The 16,495-nt window shown below is 39.0% G+C and overlaps 1 protein-coding gene and 1 long non-coding RNA gene across 2 annotated transcripts in view; one reads left to right on the plus strand and one right to left on the minus strand.

Annotated features, from left to right (window-relative positions):
* Positions 1–3,637, minus strand: part of LOC130908022 (uncharacterized) — a 101,164-nt gene extending 97,527 nt beyond the window's left edge. The window contains exons 1-2 of the long non-coding RNA XR_009061563.1: positions 2,867–3,637; positions 2,133–2,214 (exon numbers count right to left, since the gene is read on the minus strand). This is a non-coding gene — a long non-coding RNA (uncharacterized LOC130908022). The remainder of the gene's footprint in view (positions 1–2,132; positions 2,215–2,866) is intronic.
* Positions 2,435–13,739, plus strand: LOC130908019 (N-lysine methyltransferase SMYD2-B-like). The gene is made up of 12 exons (XM_057823609.1): positions 2,435–3,096; positions 8,601–8,664; positions 8,728–8,838; positions 8,945–9,005; positions 9,081–9,205; positions 9,285–9,352; positions 9,426–9,528; positions 10,344–10,454; positions 10,531–10,645; positions 10,716–10,890; positions 13,057–13,165; positions 13,227–13,739. Exons 1-12 carry the CDS (start codon positions 2,933–2,935, stop codon positions 13,341–13,343), a joined length of 1,323 nt encoding a protein of 440 aa, XP_057679592.1. The 5' UTR covers positions 2,435–2,932; the 3' UTR covers positions 13,344–13,739.
* Positions 13,740–16,495: the final 2,756 nt, after the last annotated feature.

The following is a 16,495-nucleotide window of genomic DNA, read 5'->3' on the forward strand; positions in this document are numbered from 1 at the left end:
TTTTAATCGGCTAAAGCCTTACAATCCCTCTCCCTTCAATTAGAAATATCATGGGAAGCAATGTGGGGAAGAAAGGTAGCAATTGCTCTTTTTCTTAACACCTTCTGTTATTTCCCAACGCAGAGAAGATATATCAATTGGTAGCACTACGCACAGTCATGATTCCACTTCCCATCATGCATTTGGGCATGGCCACAGTATCATTTACTGAAAGCTCAACAAATACACTAGATGGCAATATTTAGTCACAATATACAAAGTCATAATATACAAAGTCACAAGTCTTTCTATCTGTGGATCCCTCTCACAGAAAGAATGTTAATAATGTAAATGCCATTTTGAGGATTTATTGTCGTAATAAACAAATACAGTACTTATGTACTATATGTTGAATGTATATATTCGTCTGAGTTTTATTCATTTTTTTCTTAATGCATTGCCAAAATGTATATGATCGTGAAAAATTATCTGGAATGACTGGAATTGAATCGGGAGCAAAAAAAGCAATCGGATCAGGAAATATCGGGATCGGCAGATACTCAAACTAAAACGATCGGATCGGGAGCAAAAAAACATGATCGGAACAACCCTAATGCTTACCAAATTTCAAATGGCTAAATTAATCTCGCTTCACGGGCTAAATGCTTGAAGAAATGGTTCAAATAACACCAAAATGTCACCTTTCAACAAAAATAAAAGACTTTCTGTTTATGTGGGAGGATGTGTTCTTGAGGCTTTTTTGCAGGTCTACTCATGGTAGACATGCCTACAAATTTTTGTGTCACTACATTAACCTGGCTTCAGAGCCTGAATATTTAAAGACAGGACAGAAAAATCCTAAAATGACACCACATTGTCCACTTTGACCCCAAATAACAGACTTCATGTTTGTCTTTCAGTATTGATTCTTGAGGCATTTTTACAGGTCTACTCATGATAAGCTTGCTTACCAAATATCATGTTGCTAAATGTAACTGGCTTCAGGGGCTGAATATTGAAACACTATCATTCAGCGATCAGCCATTATAGTTCAAATAGATTTAACGTCTACTGCCGTCAATGGCGGTAAAAGAGTTAAAGAAATATAATTTAACAAATCCAGAGAAGTTTGGAAACAGGTCAAACCTTGTGTATCTATTTAATATCTCTACCGCTGTCTCTTATTCTGTTTTCCATAACAGGTTTTTCCTTGAGAACTAAATCTACTTTAGGATTTATTGTTTCTTATGAGTCCTCATCATTGAAAATGATAATCCCTTCACCTAATCCTCTGTCTCTCTCTTTTATTTTAGATCATATTCATCAAGATCATCCAGCGTGCGGCAAAGCAAGACCCCGTCCCGGCACGCCAGCCAAGGTCTAAAGAGATCGGGAAACAAGGGATACAAGGGGGCTTCTTCTAAATCAAATCAGGTTCTTTTGATGTAATCAAGACGAGACGCCAAAGACGAGCGAGTAATCTGCCGGGGGGGACATGACTCCCTTTGCTTGGACATTATTAAAAAATGAGGAGGAACATATCTTTAGATTGAAAGAGTGGAAATGAAATGATAATAAAATACTGAGGGGAGGGTGGGGGGTACGGGTGGAAGGTTGGATAAAGATGCCAGGAGGGGGCAATTCTTCAACAAGTGCAGAAAAAAGGTTGTTCATGGAGTAGTTGGGATCACAGAGAAGTTCATGCTCAGAAAATGATAAATGTGTCATATCTAAATATTATATGGAAGGTCAGCAAAAAGATGCACTGTATGTAAAGGAATAGTATAGTGTTCAAGGTGTACTTTTATTGATTTGCCACAAGAGAGCGCTGTTGTCATCACTCAAGTTTCAGTTTTGAGTGACGATATGATTGAACTGGATTTTTATATTTCATGTTTAGTTGACTTCCTCCTGTTTTTTTCCCCCAACCACTTGTTTTTTCTTTTCATTACATTTTTATTCATTAAGTCTGAAACTTAAGATATAAATCTTAATGTATTTTTGAATGAATAATATTATTGTTATATACATAATTATACATTTGTATTCAATTTTACGTTTTTTTTTTTTTTTTTTTTTTTTTTTTTTTTTTTTACAAATTATTTTTATTCCTACTGTTTATTATCATATCGACTGTGCTTTATTGTACTTACCAAATACCCTTTTGGTTTTGACGGGGCCTCCTGTAGCGTTGTTGCATTCTATAAATTCACCACAAGGTGGCCTCAGTCGCCTCTATTAAAAACATACATAAGATTAATGTTTAATGTTTCTCATATCTCATGGAAGGAATTATATAGTACTGTTTTAAAATATTTACGTTTGACTCACTCCATTATAAAAATGTATAATGATTTTATTTTATTTTATAAACTTTATGAATGGCAATGTGCTGGGGGGCGCTCGTTTACTGAGATAATCAAAATCAAGTCATTACAACGCATGAAGAAGAACTATGGCGGACCAACTAGGACACAATAAAATATATAAATAAATCTTTAAGTAATTATTGACGCATTTAAAATGGAAATACATAAAAGTGTCATTAAAATTAAAATGAAAGTTAAAATAAATACAAAAATTCAAATTGAAAATGAATTAAAATTATCTAATCGTCTAATGTACGTGTTGTATGGAGGACCAAAATGGGACATTTAAGTATTCATTTAAAGATTGAATTCATTCTGTCGCCCATACAGAATACGCGGTTGTGTTTTTAAAAGTCAAAAACCGGCACAAAATGTTCTTATAAACAAACAAATTCAACCTTTTCATAACTTCTGTCGTGGCGTGAAATGACTTACAAAATTAGCATGAGGGTCCAACCGGAAGAGCTCCTTCTTTAACCCCCTATCTTTTAATAGCAACGGCAGTTCCACCCACTTACCCGCCGCCATGGTTGTCCTCTCTTTCTTCAATACTGGACCAGAAGAAGTGGAGTGGACGGGTCGACATGTCTATCGACGGGCTGCAGAAGTTCGACAGCCCCGACAAAGGTCGAGGCCTTCGGGTTAGCAAAGCCTTCCAGGCCGGGGAGCTGCTCTTCTCCTGCCCGCCTTACAGCTACGTGCTCGCGGCCAACCAGAAGGGAGACTACTGCGAGTTCTGCTTCAACAGGTGCAAGCATGCAATCTATGATTTACATGTGGCCCTCAACAATCATTCATTAATTGGCAGCCATTGACGGCGACAGAGGTCCAATCCATATGAAGTGGGAGGATTAACAGCGAAACAAATATCGCTACCAACCTTCCCAGTTCAAATGAATTGGAGGTCTACGAGAGACAAAATAATTTACAGCTGAGGGATGATTAGATTAGACGTCTATCATCGTCAAGTGGTTAAACACATTTTTTTAGCTTAAGAACTTTATTTTATTTAATTTTGGACAAATGTTATTTTATTAACTTATTTTGATGAGTTAGTATTTATTGATTTAAAATTTGTTTATTTTTCCACATAGCTACTAATTGTCCTGAATTATTCAGTATGTACTAGTCCTAATTTCTAATTACCGTAATTTTCGGACTATAAGCCGCTACGTTTTTCCTTCATTTTGAATCCTGCGGTTTATAGACCCTACTCACCAACGTCACAGAATGACGTGTCGCTGTATCCGGCCGCCATATTGTCCGTCAGTGTTTATCCATATTCTCAATGGTTTCAATTTGTCGTGCAATTTATAGTGCAATCCATGGAAGCCCCGGTGCTTTCAGACGCTGTAAACTCATTGGATGCATTGCATTAAAGGCGTTATGTGGAAAAGCTTCTGTCTATCCATTCGCCAGATCCATATTTGATGACTAAATTGATATTTTTCGACCCGCTGTCTTCGCCCTCTCTGCCTGAAATCTGCTACCCTGATATCTACAACTATCTTGTCCACACAAAATCAGCCTATTCTCACGAAAGTTTGAAAAACTTTAAGAGCAGCACTCTAAGCAACAGTACCCCGTGTGACTCTTTATTTCCAATTTTCTAAAATGGCGACAATCAATAAAAAAAAAAGTTGACTGCGATGGCGGACGCTTCAAGGATAGGTGGATATTTGACTATTTCTTCAATAAAACACGCAACAACTGTGTCTGCCTCATTTGCAAAGAGACAGTCGCTGTTTTCAAAGAGTTTGATGTGACGCAATATTACCAAACAACACACGCTGACATGTATGACAACATTACAGGGAAGATACGCAGCGAGAAATTATAGCAACTTGAAGCTAGTTTAATTTCACAGCAGCAGTATTTCGCAAGAGCCCGAGTGTCGATAGAGAACGCCACAAAGACGAGATTGTTGAAATTATGAATTAAACAAATTATAAGGCAAATGTGACACACAGAAGGGCTTGCTAAAATTTGTTTAACTATATTGTTCTATGTAAACCAGCCAAGGTAACCCCCCGCATTTTTACCACACCAAATCTGGCCCGCTTTGCAAAAGGTTTGGACACACCTGTTTAACTTCTTTCACTTGGTACCAGCTAAATATTATTTAAAAAATAATGATGGTGGAAGAAATAAGCATCTTGAATTTGAAACTGTATGTTGTCGGCGATTAGCCTCGCAATGATCTTAATTGTGGTTGTCAGACCCAAACCCTCTAAATATATATCTTACCAGATATAAAATGACTACTACATAATCTGTAGTGATCGTTTGGTGCCCAGTTTTCTCGTCGAATTGAAGCAGTCCATTCGCTCGCCTCTCCGGGTCTCTCAGGATTACGGTAGAACTCTCCGTCTATTTTGATTGATTTATTTGGGTTCATAGATAACACTTTATTTGATAATGGCGTCATACGGCGCCATAACACAGTCGTAATTATGACACAACACTATCATGGGCATTAATAAGTGCTTATGACAGATGTCACTTAGTGTCATCCAGCAAATTATGTCATGAAGTCCAGCTCTGATATCTTAAATTCATTCAAAAGTGAGATCATTTGCCGGAACAACAACGAAACAACTAGAACAGTAACTGAAGAAATTAGCATAGAACATGAATTTTGATTGTTATTTACATCTGTAGCGATGCAATGCATTAGAGCTGCAACGATTAATCGATTAACTCGAGTATTCGATTAGAAAAAGATATTCGAATTAAATTTTGCTGATTCGAGTATTCGTTTAATTAAAGTGACGTTGTAATGGTTTATTTTGAAAGTGCTTGCATTTAGTTTTATTGATTTGGATGGATACACTGCCTTCTATTCGGCCTCAGTTCACATGGCTGAATCCAGGTGCTCCCTGTTAAGACCAAAATAAGCGAAATTTTGTTTGAGGATTTTTTTAATATAAAAGACACCTGTCCACAATCTCAGTCAGTCACACTCCAAATTCCACTACGGCCAAGACCAAAGAGCTGTCGAAGGACACCAGAGGCAAAATTGTAGACCTGCACCAGGCTGGGAAGATTGAATCTGCAATAGGTAAAACGCTTGGTGTAAAGAAATCAACTGTGGGAGCAAGTATTAGAAAATGGGTGACATACAAGACCACTGATAATCTCCATGCAAGAGCTCACCCCGTGGCGTCAAAATGATGAGAACAATGAGCAAAAATCCCAGAATCACACGGGGGGACCTAGTGAATGACCTACAGAGAGCTGGGACCACAGTAACAAAGGCTACTATCAGTAACACAATGCGCCGCCAGGGACTCAAATCCTGCACTGCCAGACGTGTCCCCCTGCTAAAGCCAGTACATGTCCAGGCCCGTCTGCGGTTCGCTAGAGAGCATTTGGATGATCCAGAAGAGGACTGGGAGAATGTGTTATGGTCAGATTAAAACAAAATAGAACTTTTTGGTAGAAACACAGGTTCTCGTGTTTGGAGGAGAAAGAATACTGAATTGCATTCGAAGAACACCATACCCACTGTGAAGCATGCAGGTGGAAACATCATGCTTTGGGGCTGTTTTTCTGCAAAGGGACCAGGACGATCGATCTGTGTAAAGGAAAGTGTTGAGGTAATTATCGAGGGTTAATTGATTGAATATTTGCTTGATTGATTGAATATTTGCTTGTGCTCATATATACCATACATAATACATATTGCCATATTTTTTTCTTATTGATATAACCAGTAAATGATTATTGCTAGCTATACTAGGTTGTAGTATAATGTTTAAGTGTTACAAAGAGTAAAGAGGGTCGGGACGACAACTGCCTTGCTTCGTGGCCATCATTGCGTAACTAGACCTTCCGGGACATCTTCAGCACCAGGCGTCTGGACTTTCGTCTAGACCTTCGAGGACAATTTTCCATTCGAGGACATCGTCCATGGCCGCAGCGTTGCATAACTGAAGTGTCTGGGTCATTCTGACCATTTTTTACCTGTGCCTTTGATTACACACGTGTATTTAGTTAGTTCCACCTACATGCTCACACACAGCCAACCAAAATCACATGGGTGTCTCCAGCTTGCTTTCCCCCTCCCTTCAGGGCGGCACCCTTCTGTGTTAGGACAAACCCCTAATAAAAAGAGCAAAGAGGGTTTTTTCCTTAGATCAATTTTGGTGACTATACAGCGTAATCTAGCATTCCTCTGTCTAGTCCCTCTTTGCTCTCCTTGGCCAAGAAAACTGAGTGTCTTCTCTCCTTATTTTTGGGTAATTTTACAAATGTCTACCTAAGGGTCTATTTTTGAACTTGACAGAAAGAACGAATGGGGCCATGTATCGAGAGATTTTGAGTGAAAATCTCCTCCCATCAGCAAGGGCATTGAAGATGAGACGTGGCCAGTGTTGTTAATAACGGCGTTACAATATAACGGCGTTACTAACGGCGTTATTTTTTTCAGTAATGAGTAATCTAATTAATTACTTTTCTCATCTTGGCAACGCCGTTACCGTTACTGAGGCGGGAAAGGCGTGCGTTACTATGCGTTACTAAGTTGGTTAAATAAAAAAAAGTCTGAGAGAAACGGACTCACGGGGACGAGAGCAGAGCAGGAGTGGGGAAGACGCCGTTGCAACCGCGATGCTAGATGGCTCCAATAATACCTGACTGCAGCCATAGCCGACAAACTACGCCCACATGACACGGTAGATATCATATTATAGAACTAGATGCAAATGACAGACACTGCTGCATTGCCAACATGTTTTAAGGACTACATGCGTTTGTAAACAGCCGCCATCTTAAAGCAGTAGACCTCTCAGGAAGGCCCTGATGTAGAGATCCTTCCTAGCGAACCTAAGTAATTTTTTAAAATCTAAAATGCTCCTAAATCGGCAAAATCTTAACTTAAATCTATCTTTAAATGATGAAACAGTTTTAAAACTTACACATGTTTAAAGTAGACAGAAGGGAACTAATGCAATAACGGGAGAAATTTTAACAACTTTAACGATTGATTCACAACTTTAAATGACTTCCACAAATAGCAAAGGTTACTAGCTAGTTATCGCAATACCTTTGTGTCTAGTTAAGTGGAGGGTAAAGAATTGGGCTTGGGCCAATTGTCCCCCAAACCCTTTAAGCTTCGCATAGTGTGACCTGTTTTTTTTTTGAGAAAAAAAAAATATCACTAGTTACTTTGCCAAGTAACTAATTACTCTTACATTCAGGTAACTGAGTTACTAACGCAATTACTTTTTGGGAGAAGTAATTTGTAACTGTAATTAATTACTTTTTTAAAGTAAAATTAACAACACTGGACGTGGCTGGGTCTTTCAGCATGACAATGATACCAAACACACAGCCAGGGCAACAAAGGAGTGGCTTCGTAACAAGCATTTCAAGTTGCTGAAGTGGCCTAGCCAGTCTCCAGATTTCAACCCCATAGAAAATCTGTGGAGGGAGTTGAAAGTCCGTGTTGCCCAACGACAGCCCCAAAACATCACTGCTCTAGAGGAGATCGGCATGGAGGAATCGGCCAAAACACCAGTGTGTGAAAAGCTTGTGAAGAGTTACAGAAAACGTTTGGCCTCCGTTATTGCCAACAAAGGGTACATAACAAAGTATTGAGATGAACTTTTGGTATTGACAGGATACTTTTTTTTCACCATGATTTGCAAATAAATTCTTTAAAAATCAAACAATGTGATTTTCTGGGTTTTTTTTCCCACATTCTGTCTCTCATGGTTGAGGTTTACCCATGTTGACAATTACAGGCCTCTCTAATATTTTCAAAAGGGAGAACTTGCACAATTAGTGGTTGACTAAATACTTATTTGCCCCACTGTATGTTTCTTATTGCTGTATTTGTAATCAATACATTAACCTTAGCCACATGATAATAGTGATTGATATTGGCACTTATGTTGAATGTGCACACTTGCGCTCTTCATTTTTAATTCCTGTGGGCTACAGTTGTTCTGTGAAGGTGTTGATTGCTGACACTCAGACTTTGGCTCTGTAATATTATGCATCCTTCATTAAGTTGGCTTTATTCACAGCTCGTGTTCTCCAAGCTACAGCGTCTTGGATTTGCACCGTCACATTTGCTTTCAGGACGACTTTACGCTCTCAGACATTTGGCCGCGCTTAAGGTCAACACTATTAATACCGCGGAATGTTTGAAAGCCGGTCGTTGCTATCGGTTACACTTAAGCGCAACTGTTTCGTCTCGTCACCGAGGGGAAGAGAAGAAATTTTGTGATTTGCTGTTGTTTGTAGGAAGGAAAGCCTGGCGAGATGCGGGAAGTGCAAGAAGGCTTTTTACTGCAACGTCAAATGTCAGGTAGGGAGCAAAAAAATGGGAGAAGCAGGGAATTCAAGTCGCTTGACAAGAACTGTTCTACAGAAGGGCGACTGGGCGGCGCACAAGCTAGAATGCTCGGCGATTCTAGCCTTCAGGGAGAAATGGTGTCCGTCGGAAACCGCCCGACTGGTAGCCCGAATCCTGGCTAGGAAGGTGACAAACTCGGTTGTCTTCTGAATTACAGTAGTAACTCAAGATATGAAAATAATATACAGTACAAGGTACTGCTGTACATTTTTTGGGTTTGTTTTTTTCGCAGAAAACGCAGAAAGAACAATGCTCATCTGAGAGGATTTTACTCATCGGGGAGATGCAATCACGTAACGAACAACTTTATTTAAAATTCCTGTTTTGAAATCCAAACATAGGATTGAAACAGATTTTTCTCGTCACAGACGTAGACGACATGGACAACGCCCAACGAGAAAACAGCCAGGCGGACGCGGCCGCGTTACATCGCTTTTACTCCAAACATTTGGACTTTCCCGACTCGAAAGAACTACTTTCGCTGTTCTCGCAGGTCCAATTTACACCTCATGTGATTCACCGTTTTACGCATTTATTAACCCGTGATTTTTATTGGGTTTTTTTTCACTCAGGTGTCCTGTAACGGCTTTACGATAGAGGACGAAGAACTGTCTCAAATCGGCACCGCGGTCTACCCGGAGTAAGACGTCGGCCGCCATCTTGAACGGGCGTTCAACGCTTACTCGTGTCTTTTTGTCGTATGTGCGGCGCAGCGTGGCGTTGATCAACCACAGCTGCCTTCCTAGCGTGATGGTGACATTCAACGGTACGACTGCTGAGGTGCGCGCCGTCAAGGACATGAAGCCTGGAGATGAAGTAAGCCAGTCGAAATGCGCGGCCGTTTCGTAGCTTTGCTGTAGCAACGGCAGGCAGTCATCGCTCCAAGTTGGCAAGCTTTGTTTGTGCATATTGCACATTTATGCCGTGAGGTGATGTGTTGTAAGTCCGATTGAGTGTAAAGTGCTTAGTTGCCGCCACGTTTTGTGGCTAAATTGACCGCGTGTGTGTTGAGAGGAGTACTTCCGGGTTGTGGACGCGCATCCGCGCCCGCCATCACCTTTGTAATTTTGTGCAGTCAGTTTGCATTGTTTTACATTGGAACTGATATGCTGGTAACCATAACCCGAAATTCAGATGTTTTGACATTAGGCTTAATCTTAGAGTTAGCGGGGTTTAATTGGTCGGTGGAGTTGATTTCAACAAATTCCAAGCTGTTTGTCAGATATTTGTTAGTTTCAGGGCTCCGGAGTGGCTAAGCTAGCGCGAAATTCTGATATTCCCCTTTAAATTCAATCATCGGAAAGCCAATTACATGTGATGACATTTTTCTGTTGTCATTCTTATGTTGAGGCGGCAAAGGGAGAAAAATGGGTAAAAAGTAATGTCAGTTACTTTTAAAGTAACTCAGTTACTCTGATAATGAAGTAATCAGTAAAGCAACTGGATTACCTTTTTGAGGCGTAATCAGTAATTAAATTACTTTTTCAAGTAATCTGTGATAACACTGGTAGTGAATACATTGAGTTGTAGAGAAACGTGTGGCATTTGTCAGAGAATTAGAAATATGAATTCAAGTTGTGTTTATTTTGACAAAAATCCCTGATTAGTACAACGTTGACTTCCTCTTCCAGGTGTTGATCAGCTACATCGACCTGCTGTACCCCACGGACGACCGCAACAGCCGGCTGAAGGAGTCCTACTACTTCACTTGCCATTGTGGCGAATGTCAAACAAGATCCCAAGTGAGACAACAAAATAAAAACCCTATACTGCAAAGACAAACCTAGCATAGAAGCATGAATGTGTGTGTTTGTCAAGGACGAGGTGAAGCTACAAGTTCGCCAACGTGGCAAATCGCCCGAGGCGGTGAGCGCCACCTTGTGCTACGCCCGTAAAACCATCAACGACTTCCGGGACCTCAAACTTGTCCAAAATATTCTTATTTTTTTAAGTGTTTAATATTGAATTTAACGCATGAGTAGTTTTTCTTGACCGGACGGTACCGCCTAGCGAGCTTCTGGAGACGTGCCAGCGCAGTTTGGAGCGGATGAGGCAAGTGCTGCATGACCACAACGTGTTCGTGCTGCACATGATGTACCAGGCCATGGGCGTCTGCGTCTACCAGGGGAAACTGGAGGATGCCGTGCGCTATGGCGAGAAGATCATCCAACCTTTCAGGTAATCTGAATAATAGTAGTTGGCTGGTGTGATTCATTTTTTGGGGTCATGAGGTCATGGATAACAGAGGTCAGATCAGGAATTTCAAGATCTTGATTGTGTATTAGCCTAGTTATACATTTTTCAACCGACTTAAAGGAAATACAAATTTTGCTGTAACATTTTTCAGACCAACTTTTAGGCAGATTTTTTTTTTTATTATTACTATAATCGATATTTTTTTACTGAGGTTATATTTAAAATATAGAATATATGTTAAATATGTGGAGTATTGAATGTTTCTATTTTTTTTCACTAAATATAAACAGCTTGTATTGTAAATTCAGTTTTTTTTTGTTTTTTGTTTTTTTGTTTTTTTGCAGTTATTATAAAAACCATAATACCCAATAAATCATTGTCTTAACCCTTTAATGCCAGCAATATGAAGAAATCATCAGAGAATCCCAAAATTTGAAAAATGAGGTCGTAATGAAACCTTTTTTTCAAATTTGTGAAAAGAAAAGTCAAAATGAATATGTGTAATAAGAGCTCAGATATATGGCGGAAAACACTCAGATCCCCAATTTAGCCAACTTTCTAAATTGTCCGATATGCATGTGTGATACATCATTGCAAAGCTTAAAATCTAAATTTTCTGGGGGAAGAAAAATTTAGAGCAGGAGGGCTTTTTTTTTTTTAAAAAATGTTTTTAAACAGCAAAACCCTATCTGGAGGCGAGAGCACACAAGAACAGAATTACAGACGCCATGACTTTAACGAGATATTATCGCGTGCTTACTTTGTTTTGATCCAAATACTCCACGTAGCATGTATCACTGAGTGTCAAGTCACAGCTGTGAATGGCCACAGCTGGATTTTTGGTGGATTTTATGGGTGAAACATGGTAATATAACAAGGGTCGCGATGCAGAAATCGCAGACATTAAGAAATGGTCGAGATTTTCTTTTTGATATATTTACCCTTTTAAACGTTTTTTTTTTTTTGGATCAAATTTTTATCATCTAACATATCGGGTAAAATGCGACAGTAACAAAAAATACAATTAAGCGATAGTTATGAGGTAGATATCTGACTTTTTTACAGACGCCATTTTTTTTCATTGTGACATAATTTGTTTAAAAGTTTAAAATATGTGAGTGAATAATTTTTTAAGGTGTTTTTTTTGTTTTTTTTTTTGAACGAAATATGAGACATCAATGAATGATTCTAAGCTAAAAATGACAGACATTTTGAATAATGAATATAATTAATTACCTTCATTTTATGGCTGGGTTGAAACAAAAGCGGTTGCGCGACGTCTGTAAACGGGGGTTTTCAGGGTAAAACGGACAAATTGAAAATAGTTCGGGAGCTTCATGTGCCATGAGTCTGCTATGGCAGCATATAGACATATTTTTCTATTAAACACAACAGTTGTTTCGCCTTAAAATACAGTAGTTTCTTTTAAAGAGGAGTGCAAGAGCATAAACTGCTTTTTCAGCCTTGTCTGTGTTTTCCGCCATATATATAACCCTTGCTAAATCCTGTTTGTTTTTTTTCATGGAACCTGCAGATGCATGTGTTGACTTGCATCCATCTTTTTTTTTTTTTAAAAAGAAATGTCAAAATTCTGAATTAGTCTCAAAATCATGAAATTTTAGGTGTATCAAATGTGATACATTTGGCAATACAGGGTTAATTTTTTTTTTTTTTTTTTTTTTTTTATTATCAATATGTAGAATCAGTATATTTAGCCTTTTTTTGTGGGAAAATATGTTTGAACCATTTGTTAAAAGCATTGTAAAACAAAAAAAAAATGTTAGCATTGTAGCATTTAAGCTAGCGGACCTTTGCTATGCAAGTTAGCCAATTGTTCTTTTGTTGTACTTAGATCCTCTGTTTATTTATTTTTTATACCATTTGAGGCTCAGCTCAGATATTTTTTTATGTTCTTTATCCGATTACTCGATTATTCGAAAAAACTAGTACATCAATTAATCGACTACTAAAATAATCGATTGCTGCAGCAGCATTCCCACTGATTTCCACAATAAATTGAATTCTATACATGATATTTTACCGTACATTTGTCATTTTAATTGACGATTTCTTTCGAATTTTGTTTTTTTTGTTGTTGCCATTTTGTGTAATTCTAACATGAGCATACCTTTTATATTTGCATTTTAGCCAGCTGTACCCCGCCTTCTCCCTCAACGTGTCATCTTTGTACCTCAAGCTGGGCCGACTTTACTTAGCCTTGGACAGACGTTCGGCAGGCGTCGGCGCGCTCAAGAAGGTACAATTAAGAGGTCTTCTGAGATGAACGATCACAACAACTGATTGCTAAATGTGTGCAGGCAATGAGTATCATGGAAGTGGCCCACGGGAAAGATCATCCCTACGTCAGGGAGCTGAGCAAACACATCGCGCAAGCAAGCAGCGCGGCGCTGACTTACAACTTCAATTCGTCCTGAGTTCGGAACTCGAATTACTTGTGCCTTGATATGAATGAGCTGGCAAAAAACTGATCTTTAATCATGTGTTTGTTTTTTTTTGTTTTTTTTATAAAGTACAATATTTTAGTCAAGTCAAAGCATTACCTTTTTTGTTTTTCATGATTTTGGTTTTACATTTGCATTTTGTTGCTATTATTTGTTTGTCAGTTGTCAATGGACCCTTTTCTAAAGTTGTCCGATAATATCGGCATTTTAAAATGATATCGGATAATATCAACTAGACCTGTCCCCAAAACAAATTTTAGTAGGCAATATATTGTCTCATGAATTATTGCCGATATAAGATATTATTGCCAATTCTGTTTTTAGCCAATGTAATGTAGTGACAATTCATTCTAATAAATCATCTCCAAAACAGTGATCCCTCGCTACTTTTCGCCCTCAGTCCATCGCGTTTTTTTTTTTTTCAATTAAAATATAAATGCTTTATTATAGGGCTGTCAAACGATTAAAATTTTTAATCGAGTTAATTACAGCTTAAAAATTAATCATAATGAATCGCAATTCAAACCATCTATAAAATATGCCATATTTTTCTGTTAATTATTGTTGGAAAGGAAAGATATAAGTACATTATTAACATTCTTTTAAAGCGATCCATGGATAAAAATACTTGTAGTTCTTAAAAGATAAATGTTAGTACAAGTTATAGAAATTTTATATTAAAATCCCTCGTAATGTTTTCGTTTTAATAAAATTTGTAAAATTTTCAATCAAAAAAACTAGTAGCTCGCTATTGTTGATGTCAATAATTACACAATTCTCATGGTGCTGAAACCCATAAAATCAGTCGCACCCAAGCGCCAGCAGAGGGTATTACTCTAACACACCCAATATAAAATAAATAGCAGTCATACCATAGTTTAAGGAAAACAAGCAGAATATATGGCATAAGAGATACATGACACCTTCTTATCACGGAAGCCCAACGTGTGCGTCATGCAACTGACTGCGCAAGATTAACGCTGACAAGCCCACGTCTGCACCACCAACTCTCCCAATAAGTTCTCCCGGACAGTCCAGAACAAATGGCGGGACGCCCTGTCCCAACACAAGGAACGCCGGAGAACGCCCGATAGCCAACTGATAACACGACTGACAAGATTCCAAGAGCCCCTTTGTCACTGAGGTGGCAAAATCCACAACTCTCGTTGCCCTGAAAACTGTAACTCCTGAATCCTCCTGTCCAATCCACAAACAGACAATAATCTTAAATGCCCAAACCAGGGGTCGCGTTAACCGGATATTTTCCGTCGTTGACCGGTTTTTTAAAACGGTGACAGAAAAAACTGAAATCCGTCCGTCATTTTGACAGGTTGCAATTCACACCCCAGACCACAGGGTGGCGAGTCAGCATATTAGCTATTGTCTCTCTTAATGCATGACGTCGTTGGCTCTTCTGTCAGAATATTGTAGCGTCACCGGGGTCTGGCGGCGGCACCGTGATTGACACATCAACGCGAGGTTCTTATTGGTGCACCCGGTGTGCCAGCGCGTCATCCAATCACCCAATCACATGACGTCACAACTCCGCCCCCCTATTGTGTGTCAGCTTACCGCTACGTACATGCCTCCTATTACGGCGTGTTTTTCTGCTCGTTAATATTAATAATCAAAATGGTGAAGATGAGAGCGAGATGGACTGCTGTAATTCGACAAGAAGTTTTGGCACCAAACGATCACCACAGACTATGTAGTAGTCTTTTTATATCTGGTAAGATGCATTTAATATATATTTAGAAGATTTTGGGCTGACAACCACAATTAAGATCATTGTGTGACGTTGGTGATTGGGGTCTATATCGTTGCCTCTTTTTCTTTGGGGGCGGAGTTGTTGGTAAGCAGAGTAAAAAGGGAGAAAAATACCACGACTTCCGTGTCTAATTTTTCGCCGCCAAGCAAGTGTTACAATATTAATTAAAAATGAATGAAAACTAAATTCTATTGAATATGTCATCATTATCATTGAAAAAATTTAAGTGACGGGTAAAAATAGACTATGACTGGATTTTTATGACCCTGTCAGTCAAAATGACAGACAACGAAAATGTCTAGCGCAACCTCTGGCCCAAACACACCCTTCTCCTTGTCCATTGCCCACCCAGCGAGAGCCTTCAAAAGACTGAATGTTTAACTAAGCGTTGTCATTTTTCTTGGGAACCTTTAGTTGACGTGTGATAGGGTGACCTTGCCTCCCCACCTGAGTCTGTTTCTGTTTCACCTTGCTGTTTGATCGCTGTCGACCTGAATAAATTGTCAGCTTGTGCTACGAAGCCTTTTTCCAGTTTTCAAAATGGAGTCAGTACGAAGGGTTAAGACTAAGGTGAGCGCGCGGAGTTCGGCCTTTTGGCCGGGATGACGGGCTCCCGCTGACCCGGGTCATTGGAGGTGCGCCAGCGCGGGTCCAACGGTTCGGCTGGCACGATTCTGACAGTCTGGCTAAAATGTCAGATTCCTTCTCTAGAAAGAAATGGTCACTAAGGAAAGTAGTAAAATACAAAGATTTGTGCAAAAGCCAAGTAAAATTCATCTTGGGAACACCTGTCCTATGATTTCCCGCCTCTATTTGTAGTGCTTTGGTTGTCCCCTAGTGGCTCTTTGGGGTAACTACTGTAAACATGATTTAATTAATGATGGGCATTTTGGCTCATTTCAATTTATATTATTTATGTATATATTTATATTAGGGCTGTCAAAATTATCGCGTCAACGCGCGGTAATTAATTTTTTTAATTAATCACGTTAAAATATTTGATGCAATTAACGCACATGTCGCGCTCAGAAAGTATTCTGCCTTTTGTAAGTTTTACAGCAAGGCTTTTTATGCTGTCCAACAGCGAACTCTTGTGGTTGCTTTGCGACATGGTTTATTGTTTTCAGTCCAGTTCAATATGGCTGCACGACGTCTTGGGCTGATAATGCTGTGCTTATATGATCCTTGAACAAGATTTGTCCGTAAGTATGGTTGTTGTAAAGAATGTACATATTATGTTAGTAAGCGAAATGTTATATTTTTTGTGTGAGACGCTTTTTGTTTATGTTTAGTGAACCTGTATAGCGTGCTAAGCTAACGTTGTTGCTAATGCAATGCTTGTGTACTTTTCTTTTTG

This window comes from Corythoichthys intestinalis, chromosome 19 (genome assembly GCF_030265065.1).
Source record: "Corythoichthys intestinalis isolate RoL2023-P3 chromosome 19, ASM3026506v1, whole genome shotgun sequence".
NCBI classification, from domain to species: Eukaryota; Metazoa; Chordata; class Actinopteri; order Syngnathiformes; family Syngnathidae; genus Corythoichthys; species Corythoichthys intestinalis.